Consider the following 12,886-nt stretch of genomic DNA (forward strand, 5'->3'; position numbering starts at 1 on the left):
CATAACCCAATTCCATACGAAACCATTTCAACTCTGGTATTGGGGGCACAGGGAACGCCTTTGTTTCAGAAGAGCCACAATCTGTCTCTGTTGTCTTTAGGGTCAAACCACCTGGGTTTGCATCCTGACTCTGACACCTACCAACCAACTCTATGACTTCAGCCAAGTCACAGAACCTTTGTGACCCAGCCTCATTACGTGAGGGTAATGATACCTATTGGAAAGCCTCGTTGAAAGAGTTAAATGAGAGGATGAATGTGTTGAATTAATAATGTATGCCAAGCCCTTAAAGGCTTTTTGAGGATGGTGAAACTTGAATCTTTCTATTATCAACTGCGCAAAAGTTTTATTAACTCGGGTGCCTATCAGTTCAGCAGAGGAAGTCGACTGGGATTCCGAAGTCTGAGTACTTTGCCATTGGGTCTAGCATTGGGATTTAAGAGAACGTTTAAAAAAAAAAATCACCGAATCTCCCTTGGCCCTTGGCCTTACTTTTTCCTGTTACTCAGCAGACTATAGTAGCTACGAAGAACCTGGAAACCTGAGGTTGTGTGCCTTATTTTTTGAGAGAGCTTAAGGCAGAGCAGAGCTCCCCAGGAATCAGCGGCAGAGATCTGTGTGCAGGGAGAAATGCTAGCCCCAGGGCGCCCTAACTTCCAACCCGGGGAGCAATCCAAACTCGGAGGCTGGCGGGGGACGGGGAGTCTGAGGTGGTGGTGGGATGAGAGCGGATGCTCCCGGGTCGGCTCGGACTCCCTCCGGCTACAACCAGAGCCCGAGTCGAGGTGAGCCCGGCGGCGATGAGGGACGCGCGCCTCGGGGCCCGGAGGAGTTAGGTGACGTCACCTCCAGGAGGACTCGCTTTTTCATTAATGAAACCGGCCGGAGCGGGCGCATGCGCGGCAGGCCCCCTTTCCTCTCGCTTCCCCCTCCCCTTTCCCAGCCGCGCTCTCAATCTCGAGCTCGCTCGCTCTCCCTCTCCCCGGGCCGTGGAAAAGATCCCACTTCCGGTGGGGTGTCATGGCGGCGTCTCGGACCGTGATGGCTGTGGGGAGACGGCGCTAGTGGGGAGAGCGACCAAGAGGCCCCCTCCCCTCCCCGAGTCCCCCTTCCCCGTCCCCCTCCCCCCAGCCTCCACGCCAACGCCCCCTTCCCCTCTCCCCCTCCCGGCCGGGCGCTGGCCACCCATCCCCACCCCCGTGGGAACGTTCGGCGCCTGCACTCCTCAGACCCTCTCCTCGCCTCTCCCCTCACCTCAGCCCCCGCTCCCCGCCCTCTTCCCGGCTCTGGGCGCCGGCCGCCCGGTCCCTCCGCCGCCCCCCGGCCGCGGGGAGGACATGGCCGCGCACAGGCCGGTGGAATGGGTCCAGGCCGTGGTCAGCCGCTTCGACGAGCAGGTAACGGGCCCTTGGCCGGCGGGAGGTGGGAGCGGAGCGGGGGTGGGGACGGAGTGGGTGAGGGGAGGAAGGAGCGGCCGCCTCCCCCGCGGCCGCCTCGGGCTCTAGAGGAAAGACTGGGGGGATAATTGGGGGTGGCCTAGGGGGGAGGTGCGGCAAGGAGGGGACAGCTGGTGGCTCGAGCTCCCCTTCCCTCCTAAGTCGGGGGTGGGGCCTTTTCCCTGACCACCCCTCCGACCCTCCATCCCCTTTATCCCAGCCCTTCCGCTTGCTAATAGGGATGAGTGACCTGGGGACGCTTTCAGGGGCTCTCCATGTGGATTTAATCATCCCCCCCTTACTATTTTTTTGTGAACGGAGGTGGGTAACATTTAGGGGTTTCCTCTTGCCTCAGTGGATCTCCTAACTGGCGGTGAGTAACTGAAGGAACCCCCAAGGCCCGTCTTGTGTACCCCCAATGGGAGAACGATAACATCCCGCCCCTCCCCCAGTTTCTTCAGCTTCCTCTCTTGGAGGGGGAAGAGTAGAAGAAAGCAGGGAAAGCACAGGTTTTGTTACTTTCTGCTCCGTCGTCTCAGCCCGCCCCGAGAGCTCCAAGTGCACACACACTGCACGTCTTTTTGATGCCCCACACGGGCGTCCCCCCATACGGGCGTCCCCCCATACCCTGATAAGACAAGACTGGCTTTTACATTGCCGTTTGCAGTGGAAACCATGGTTCTGGTTCCCTCCTGCTTCTGAAATATTTTTCCTTTTTTTTTTTTTCCCCCTTCCTTGGTAGTTGCAGTTTCCCCCTTTATTTTTTGCCAGCGATCTGAGAATGTGAATATTGCTTTCTATAGTGGGAATCTTGGGGATTAAGGGGAGAAGAGTGAAAGGAAAGTGGGAAACTGCATCTGAGCTACTGACAACAGAGAGCAAAGACAGCTGGGAAGTGGTCCTGAAGCCGTTAATTCTGCTAGTGTTTTGTTGTTTTTTTAAACTCTCACCTCTTAGCTGACAAGAGAACTTTCATTGAGAATATTTGAGATGGAAAAAAAAAGTTTCATAGCTTGGAGAGGTGCCTTTTTATTCCCTGAGCTTCAGACTCTGAATCCTGGGGCTGATCTGAATGAATGCACCCGGAGCCTTTTGTCAGTAGGATTTAGTTTAACTTTGTGTTGCTGTAGGTAGTTGGGGATCGTTTAAAGGGATGCGTTTTGCAGCTGCAGTTCTACCATGGGCTTCTTGTGATGAGGGAACTGTTTGAGATTGAGTCAATCTATTTTGTTTACTGGATATAATCATAAAACTGATTATGGGAGCTGAATGGAGGGGGGAGAAGGGCTCCACTTTTATTTGATCCATAAACATTTTCTTATGGGACTCATAGTGTTTCTGACCTATCTGAAAGATGTTTGGGAATAGGCAGAGGAATTGAGAAGAAATTTGAGAAGAAACTACTTAGATAAAATAGAATTATGAAGCTGTCAGAGACTTGAAGTTCTTTCACATATCCTTATGCTTCCAGACCAAAAAGTATCTAAATGACTGTGCTACTAATCTGTTTGAGGAAGTGAAATGTTACTGCATATATTGGATTGTATTATTGATAGAGCCTTAGATTTAAAACTTGAAGAAAAGACTTTCTCTGTGTAATTTAAAAAAAGGATTTAAAAGGCACACAGAAGAACCCCAAAGCTCATCTGTGTGGACAGTTTAATCTGGATGCGGGAATTTGATGGATTCACACCACGACTGTAGTTTCCAGGTTTTTTTTAGTTAAAAATTGTTCCCAGTTTTTAAACTTTATTTCTTCACTTCTTACCTGTTGATCTTTAGGCTTATCTGCCACATATGACAAACATAGTTTTCTATATTTTAAAAGAGGAATGATTTTGATTATATGCCCAGTAATGCAAGTAAGTTTTTCCTTCTTTTTGTCCCCAGAGTTAAAAGACCTTAGGCTTTGTTGTTTGCTTTGTTATGAATATTGTGGAATCAAACTCACCACCATCTGTTAAAAAATAAGGATGTAAGAATTTTAAACAGAAACATTAAAAAAATATATTCCTTAGGTTGTAATTAAGAGAAAGAGCCATAGGACAAATTATTCCTCACATTTTTCTCTTACAAGGTTAAAGCCCACTGACTTCGAGATGTAAAAGTATAAGGGTTTCGGTGTTTAACATAAGGCATTTATATACATTAACTTATTATAGAAGTAATACATGTTTAATTCAAATTAGAGTTTACCTTGAGGTTGGAAAGCAAGAAAACTAAGCCTCATAGTGGTTAAATGACTTTCCAAGGTCACATAGCAGACCTAATAATAAGAGCCTCAGTATGAAAAGCATTGAATGCTGGACAATCAGGAATATTTTTTTTGATAAGTATCCCATAGGATTTGTTTTAATAATCCAAAAGTATAGTTAGGAGAGAAGAATTTACCTTTTTATTGAGGGGGGAAAACAACCTGCATGTAGTGAGAGATATTTGTATGGGAGTCTTAAGCATTTCAACTATGTCTAAAAGTTTTAAATTTTGGATATATTGACTGTACTTTGTTTCACTGGGTCCAGGGGGAGGTGGGCTGCTTCCTTTTATTATAGCTAAGACATGTGTTGAGGCAGAGAGCATGTGCATCTCTAAAGATGGCAGCTCTATTTATGATTGAATTGATGTTTTGGTTGGACTTCTAATATTTGTGGTGATTAAAGTAGAAATGCATTACTAGCCGCTGTTGATTACGTATTGTACTCTGATGGGTATTGCTCAGCAACTTGGTGCAGTAGACCCAGTTTAAGCAAGTGGTAGTGTTCCGTCTTGACATTTTGAGCTCAAGTCCTTGTTTCCAAGTGGGTAAAGTAAAATTCCTGTAACCTGCTGGTATTGCAACTAAACCTAATATTTATGGCCTGAGTTGAACAATTCTTAACAATTTGAAAAATAAGTACTGGACTTCCCTGGCAGTCCAGTGGTTAAGACTCCGTGCTTCCACTGCAGGGCATGCGGGTTTGATCCCTGGTTAGGGAAGATCCCGCATGCACAGCTCGGCTAAAACAAAAACAAACAAAAAGTAAGTACTTCCTTGATTAGGCATGGGAGTTGTGAAGGTGGACAGCTAGAAAGCTGAATGGATGTTATATCTTCTGCTTCTTCTTAACCTGCCTTTATGGTGCTGAGTGGTAAGTTTCTAAATTGAAATTGGCAAATTTTAGGTGTGCAGCTTTAATTTGTGGCTCATTATCCAGGTTACTTAAATGAGAGGGAGAACCTTCTTACATGCCTCACCTAGCTCCATATGCCCCACCGGTCTCTGTAGGACTTTGTTCCTGAAAAGGAGTATAGGAAAACTGGTCATATGAAGGTTTTTGTTTTAAGAAATTGAGAAAAGATATCACCAAATGATGTGTTGTAAATATGTTCACTTAAGCACTTATATTTTCCATATCTGGTCAAGTAAAAATGGTATATAAAAAGCCAAAAAATAACATTTTAAAGAACATATTAGAGAGTAAACCCTGATTTTTTATTTTTAATAATAGCATATTTGTTGTTGTAAATTGAATGCTAATTGGAATGTCCTTCGAATATGTGGTAAAAAAACTCACATTATAAAATGATTGGCAAGTGTCTTTGAAGTTAGAAGCTACCTGTTAATTGGCCAGATACATTTGTAAAACTTTGAAGTTGTTTTGGATTTAAAAAAAAATCTCCTTAGCCTTGTTCTTAAAGCCTGGTCTGCCTTTGTAAGGCCTTGTAAGTAGTTGAAAATGAATATTCTTTTGACAAGGGGTATGTTATGGTGAGTGAGAAAAAAATGCTTATTCTTTATTCTGGAATTCATCTTTTAAAAACAATTTCCAACTGGTCTTCAGTTAGTTCTCTGTGTTCCCTCACTCCCCCCACCTTATCTAGCATCTAATTCAGTCTTTCTTTATGTGAGCGCCTTCCTTTTCACCTTCAAACTTACTTGATTTTTTTTCTTTTAAACATTTACTTGGTCCTGTAGCTTTCTGTGTATAGATCAATCTTTTTCTTCCTTTGTTGCCAGATACCTGCTACCTCTACTGTTTATCCACCTATATCCTTCATAACTCTCTGAAAACTAGCTTTTGCCTCTGCTTTCCTTCTGGATTGCTTCTTTCCAGAAAGTGATTCCTTCTGGCAAAACAGTGGTTTTCTGATCAACTGTAATGCCTCTGTGGTGTTCCATTACCCCTGGAAATCAGTCTCCTCGAATTCCCAAGACACGATACTGTCTTGTATGTACACTTGCAGATCCTTATATGTTGATATTCTCATCAATCCTTGTGCTTTCTCTATCATACCATGCTGCCCATTGTTGAACTGCGGTTCCTAAATGAGGGTCTGAGTTTTGTTCTGCTATTTACAGCCTCAGTCCTTATGCTAGCCATTAGATCTCTGTGGATCCTAGATTTCCTCATCTGTTGGAATTGACTAGAAAATCTGTAAGATTTCTTTCTAGTTTAAATATTCGGTGATTTTAATACTTTAACAGCATCTACCTATGCCACAACAGTCTATTGGGAGCTGACCCCACTTAATTTACTTAACGTTTTCTCATTATGCCGCAGTGTGCACCTATGTTCCAGGCAAGCTGGCTTAGTCTCTTCTGTGTATGTCAAGCTTATTCCTGCTTCTCAGCCTTTGTTTACACCAGCCCCTGCCTAAATGCTTTAATTCCTCCTTTATCTTTTTTTAATTCCTGTCCACACTTAAATGGGCAGCTCAAGCTTCATTTTTCCCATGAAGTCTTTTTAGACTAAACTCACTGCAGCCTCACTTCTTGGTGTGCTTGTCACCTGGGGTTCTACAGAACCCCCCTTTAACATGTCTCCCTTTGGGAGGGTAGGTTGAACATAGTTTAGCATTGTTTTCTTTTATCTCTTTATCAGATAGAGTATAAACTTTATCAAAAGCAAGAAGCCGCTGTTAGAATTCTCCTAATAGTCACCCCAGGGCCCAGCACAGTTAGAAGCACACAGTGAGTCATTGATGGAATGTTTTTCATATGATTCCTCGTTCAAAGGTAGACTGACTAAAAAGAGTGGTAATTTTGGCTTTGTTTTAAATATAAATAACTGAATTTTAATTTAGTGTTTATGGTAGCCTCGGTCTTATTAAGTTAAGTGATATTTTAACTAGGAATAGGTTTTTAAGAAAAGAGAGCTTTAAGGAGGAACTTGTATATATTTATATTTCCTCCAACAGAGCTAACATTTTTAAATCAAGTTTCAGATCCAGTTAACTACCTTTGTGATCTTGAATTTGTTATTTACTTTTAGTGGCAAGTCTCTACATAAGGAAATTTTTTGCAGTGGTCTGATAGGATAATGAATGTGAAACACTTTGAAAAGACTAAAATTATTCAAATGTAAAATTTATACATTTTCTTCACTGCTGACTGATTCTTATGTTTTCACTAAATAAAGGAGATTGACTAGTCTCTGGATATGCCCCTGTATGTACCTTGGCCAATATATACTTTAGCATTCACTGACGAATACTTAGGGTACTGAGAGGGTCCTTAGGATGACTGTAATCGATCTGTTTTCTTGTTTATCATCTAATTTGTGGCATACATAATATACAGCTCTTCAAGTTTGGGAAGTGTAATAGAAAAATGTCATAAGGTGTGTGTGACTTGGGCCAGCAATATTGTTATATTAGATTTTAAATATTGCTACAGTTTTTGACATTTTTGGCCAATAGGAAATTAGAATCTTAAATCTCCTTTCTTTTTTTTTGGATGTATTTAGCATGGAGAATTTTGTCCTTAAAGAAAAGGTTAGAGATATACTATAATAGTAAGCATGCCTTATTTTTGCATCTTTGTTCTTTAAATTACTCAGACTGCTGTGGGGCATTTTTGTTTTATTTTCATATTTGTTGTTATGGGGTTCCATATAGACTGTCTGTTGTTGCATTATAACAACATACTTTTCAGGGTGAGCAGTGTATTAAAAATGTGTTTTGCACATGTGTTCACTAGGCCTCAGTCTACTCTTCGTTGGGGGTTTTGTGTGTGTCTGTATGTATATAAGACAAGGGACGGGAGTTATAGGAAGACTCATTTTTTAAAGGAAGTTTAAGGAGAATGTACTATAGAAGAAGTAGAAGGGGAGATTTGTGGTCAGCTTGAACTGTTAAAAGGCTTAGAATCAATACTGAAGTAGAATATGGGCATCTTAAGCCCTTTCTTTGCTGAGGATTGACTTGGATTTATGAAAAGCATTGGCTTATTCCATCTGACATCTTTTAGAATACCCCATTTTCTTGGGTGTGGAGAGGGAAGGATGAGACAAAGTTTGTTTTGACCTTGAAGAATAGAAAAGGTATTTTTACATTGTGGTGACTGAATTAAGTTTAAGGTTTCAGCAATTTGTAAATTTCTGTTTCATACTGTGTGGTAGAGCCTTCAGGAAAGCAGCACACTCAGAGGTTGTGCTGAAGAAAATTTTAATGTTGTAGAATATAAATAACTGGAATTGATAGTGCCTCCAATAAACTCTCTCCAGGTGCCTGCTGTCGATGGCATATTTGACCACTTCAAATGTTATATGCCTGAGATATGTAGTTACCTTCTTTGGTTCTCTGAGTGGCTTTTGAGCCATTGATTATGTCATCAGAAGGGCTTCTGTTAAGACAAGAAAGCCCCAAGCTCATATGGAATCCCATCCTGTTATAATGAAAAATTGGAATTATCCTCTAAACTTTACATATTTTTGCTATAAATGGTACTAATCACTTTGCTGTAGCAATAACTTGAGGTGCAGACTTACAGATTGCATATTTTCTTTAAACCACAGCCTGGCACTCTTCTGGTTTGGCTTAGGGTTGCCACTACAGTCTACAAGCTGTTGCCTGCCCCCATTCATATTTTATAGTTTGGAGTGTCTTATCCTGTTGGATTTCAGAGAACATACTTAACTTTTTCTGGTGAAATCCTTATCCCCTCCATTTCACATCCCCCAAAGTAGGGTGTTGTGTCTAGTGTAAGAGGCATGAAGTTAAGTTAGTAAATAGCAGGACTTTTAGAAATTTACTTTAAAGGACTTTTATTTAACTTTTTTTTTTTTAATAAATTTATTTATTTGTTTTTATTTTTGTCTGTGTTGGGTCTTCGTTGCTGCACGCAGGCTTTCTCTAGTTGCAGCGAGTGGGGGCTACTCTTCATTGCGGTGTGCGGCCTCTCATTGTCGTGGCTTCTCTTGTTGCAGAGCACGGGCTCTAGGTGTGCAGGCTTCAGTAGTTGTGGCACGTGGGCTCAATAGTTGTGGCTTACGGGCTCTAGAGCACAGGCTCAGTAGTTGTGGTGCATGGGATTAGTTGCTCCGTGACATGTGCGATCTTCCTGGGCCAGGGATCGAACCCGTGTCCCCTGCATTGGTAGGCAGATTCTTAACCACTGTGCCACCAGGGAAGCCCTATTTAACTTATTTTAAATCATAGTTTTATATCCAGATAATGGCCTTGTGGGTAATTATGGCTATAACAATCTCAAGCGACCCTTTTCTGTTTAATTGTTGACAGCTTTCCTTGGATAGTCCTCATAGTCATTTGGGCATGAGAAAACCACTCTTACTGCCTCAAATTTGTGATGGCAGTATACTATGTAGTAAGAGAAAGAGCTTTTGACTGTGCAGTTTTCAGAGTGACCTTGGGTAAGTCAACCTCTCTGAACTTCAGTTTTCTGTTTTCATCTGTAAAATGGGGATAATATCTGCCTTACTTATGTCATGGGCTTGTTAAGTGTCTTAGGTGTGACTCTTCTATGTGAAAGGAAGCTGTAAATAATCATAAAAGTGTATTGCCATGATTATTATCCTGTGCAGTATTTTTTCTGTCTTTTCTTTATATCGATAGTTTGGTGATTATTATTATTTCTATAATGCATGAAAAAAAAACTAGAGAGGCAAAGCAACTTGTTCACAGTCATATGACATGTAATTAATTGAGTTTAAACTAGAGTGTGGGTGTCTTAATCCTTAGAGCAGTAACTTTCAATAAATAGAGCTTTATAAAAAGGGCCTAAATTTTGTGAACAGATAGCACAAATATGTAGAGTGAGGAAAGTATTACTGCTTCTTCACTCAAAAATGACATGTTACGTTTTACCTTTTATGTTCATAAGAGAGTATCTGGAAATCTTTTTCAATTGGTTATGTGTTAGACAAGTTTTAAGAATTATATACTGATTTCATTGTTTATCATACTTCTTTTCACCTTATCAAAGCTCCTCTTGGCTGTTAGAAGTTGTAACATTGTTCCCCTTTTATTTAGTTTTATAACATTTTATAACTCACTGCAGATTTTTAGGTGAGGAGAGTTGAATTCTGAAGGTGAGAGAGTAGAATTTGTGAGAGTACCAACAGGAATGTATAATTATAAATATGAGATTATGTTTTTATTTCATTCTTTTATCTGGCATTTCACAGTCAAGTTTTGTAAAGTTGCTTTTCATACTCTAAGAACATTCCATTTAGGATTTGATTAAATTTGAGACAACCTTTTAAACTTTGGTAGTGTTTGAGTGCCTTGTTCTGTTGGATTTCTGGGTGTTTCTTTTTGTCTGTGCCCGTCTGCTTTCCTTCCTTGTTTCCTTCCTTTGTCTACTTTTTCAGCTCCTTCCCGTCCCCATCCCCAATAACAACTTTCGAATCATTCATCTTGTCTCTTAGAGTATCTTTCCAAATCTCCTGTCTTTATCAGTGCCTTTCACTTCTGTCCCAGCTCAGGGCTGGGAAGATGTTTTAACTTTATGCTCCAGGCAGGTCTTCTTCCTTTTGGGTAATGGACTAAGGGGGAAAGAAAAGAAGCATTTGTATTTCCTGTTATGTTTCAGTTTTTGGTCTCTGATAACTGAATTTACAGTAGGGAATGGGAGAGATAGAAAGTATTGTTTTGGTTAAATGTTGGTAACAAAGATCAGTAAAGACCTGTGCTCTGGTTTCTGCCCTAACACAAACTACCTTTGCTATATTATGTAAATCTCCTCAATTCTGAGCTATTTCATTTACTGTATGTTAAACAGGAAAAATATAATCTGACAGTCCAAAACTTTTATAATTCTTAAAATGGGTTGATGTTTGTTTCATTTTTTTAGAGCCAGTCCTTTTGAGTAAGAAAATAATTCCAGTCACTAATTGATTAGTGACAGATCCTTAGTTAGAAGGAATCTGAGCTTACTTAAATCCACTTCTGCAATAGCCCTGACAGATAATTGTTCAACCTCTACTTGGACATTTATTTAAAAAAAAAAAAAAAGAGTGGTAATTCATATTCATTGTAGGAATATGAAATGTAACAAAATCACAATAAAAAAAATAAAGGCCATTTATAATAGCACAACTCAGAGGAGAACCACAGTTAAAATTCTGAAATTAGACCCCTTGGGTTTGAATTCTTGTGCTTGGGCTCTGCCATTGCTTACTAGTCCTTGGCCAGGTTATTTAGCTTCAGGCTTCAGTTTCTTCACTTGTAAAAAGGGGTCAATAATAGTACTTACTTCACAGAGATTGATGTGAGATTTATATTAGGAAATACATGTAGAGCATGTGGCATAGTTTCTGGCAATAAATGTTAGATACTGTTGCTTTTATTAGGTTGTTGGGATTGAATGAGATACATTGTCTTATAATCTGCTCTTTTAACATAATATAACGTGAGCATTTGCCCATATGATTATACTTTCTTTTACATTATTTAAAAATTTAAGGTATTATATGTAATTATTTTTTCTTAATATTTTAAAAATAAATTTTGAATTTTCTACACTGAATATGTATTTTTATAATCAGAAAAACAATCGGTAACAAAGCAAATAAATGTTACTTTATAAAATGTAACTGGAATGTATTAATGTAAAAAAAAAAATCTCAATTTTTAGCAGCGTAAGGTTAACATAACAGTAGGATCAGAATGAGGTGACTATAATAAAATTATTAAAGTACAAGAACTTGTTACAGTGCCTTCAGCTGTCCAGGTGAGAGGGGATCATGACCTGCCCACAAGAGAAGCCTTCTTGACAGGTCTGTTGATTTCAGAGTTTTCAAGGATTGGTTGTATGGTTGTACCTCACAAAATTTGACCAGTTCCTCTAAAGACAATAGGATAAATCCTTTTTTTCCTGTCTGTTATAAATGGTACTATGATATGCAATCTTATTTTGCCCTTTGGGCAGCCAGGGGTACTACATCTCAAGGTAACACATTCCGTTAGTAGAATTGTAATTGTTGGAAACTGTCCCTTAAATGGAGCCTCCTCTGTCTTATTTGATCACTAAACATTCAAGTTCCTATTATTTGTGGTAGATGCTGAGCACTGTGGTAAATGCTGCGGAAATAAAGACAAGACATGCTCTTGGTCTCAAGGAACCTAAAGTCTATGAGAGTGTGTGAGAGGAGCACTTAATTTAGACTGGGCAGTCAGGGAGAGCTTGACAGAAAGTGAAGCCTGAACTAAGTTGTGAATCTTGTAGGTTCTTATATGCCATACTAAAATGTTTAAGCTCTCATTTGAAGATTTTGGGTGAATGTAATTTCATCTAATGGCTTATGCTTTAGTGGGAGAGGTTGAAAAATATAATAAAGGGAAATGTGGAATGCAGTGCCATAGGAGGTAGAAGAAGATAGGGATCTAAATTCAGGTGGTGGATTTAGAGACTGAGATGGTAGAGAAGGAAAGAATGGGTTTGGTCTATAATAACTGTTGGGGTAAATGAGAGAGTGCAGTTTAAGGGCACTTAGCAATATTGGGCAGTATTAAGGACTCAGCTGAATTTGGAGACAGTGTCTTTGTTATGGTCATAGTCACTAGAATTGAAGGGATCAAGGAGTGTTGAGGACCAGTTGTTGGATAGGTGGTCCACCTTGACATTGAAGTCACCTAGATTAGGGTTGCCAGATTTAACAAATGGAAATATAGGATGCCCAGTTAAATGTGAATTTCAGATAAACAGTAAACGTTTAGTATAAGTATTTCCCAATTATTGCATGGGATATAGTTACACTAAAAATATTACTTATGTTTATCTGAAATTCAAATTTAATTGGGAGTCCTGTACTTTATCAGGCAACACTCACCTAGATGGTAATGGATGTGAGGTAGAGGAAAAACTGAGCCAGGAGTCAAATTGTTTTGATGATGGGGAAAATATCTAGAAAATTGGTAGGTGACTGTGACAAGGTTTGTTAGTGAGTAGCACATGAGTCATGAGCCTCAAGGAAGAGTGGGAAGAGTAGAAAAGTTTGGAACCTGGCCTCCTGGAGTCTTCTATTCATTGTTCCTAATTCTATTCTCTATAACTCTTCAGAATGTTTGTCTTTTTTACTTTAAAAATATTGGAAGACAGATCTTAAGTATTCCTCAGGGTTGTCTCCCCCACCCCGAAATATATTATTCATTCAATTATTTATAGTATAAATTGTTAAGATATTTCACTATCATGGTTGTTTTTTCTCTTGGTGAAGTGGTGGTCAGTA

General features: G+C 40.0%; 1 protein-coding gene across 6 annotated transcripts in view; it reads left to right on the forward strand.

The window, feature by feature from the left end:
* The first annotated feature begins 964 nt into the window (after positions 1 to 964).
* Positions 965 to 12,886, forward strand: part of NF1 (neurofibromin 1) — a 259,164-nt gene continuing 247,242 nt past the window's right edge. For 4 of the 6 annotated variants that reach the window (XM_057536867.1, XM_057536869.1, XM_057536871.1 and 1 more), the window contains exon 1: positions 966 to 1,397. In XM_057536867.1, coding sequence (XP_057392850.1) covers positions 1,338 to 1,397 — 60 coding nt within the window. In that variant the 5' untranslated portion in view covers positions 966 to 1,337. Of the gene's footprint in view, positions 1,398 to 12,886 lie in introns of all 6 variants that reach the window. The other 2 variants (XM_057536868.1, XM_057536866.1) reach the window with 1 other exon arrangement.

This window comes from Balaenoptera acutorostrata, chromosome 20 (assembly GCF_949987535.1).
Source record: "Balaenoptera acutorostrata chromosome 20, mBalAcu1.1, whole genome shotgun sequence".
Classification (NCBI taxonomy): domain Eukaryota; kingdom Metazoa; phylum Chordata; class Mammalia; order Artiodactyla; family Balaenopteridae; genus Balaenoptera; species Balaenoptera acutorostrata.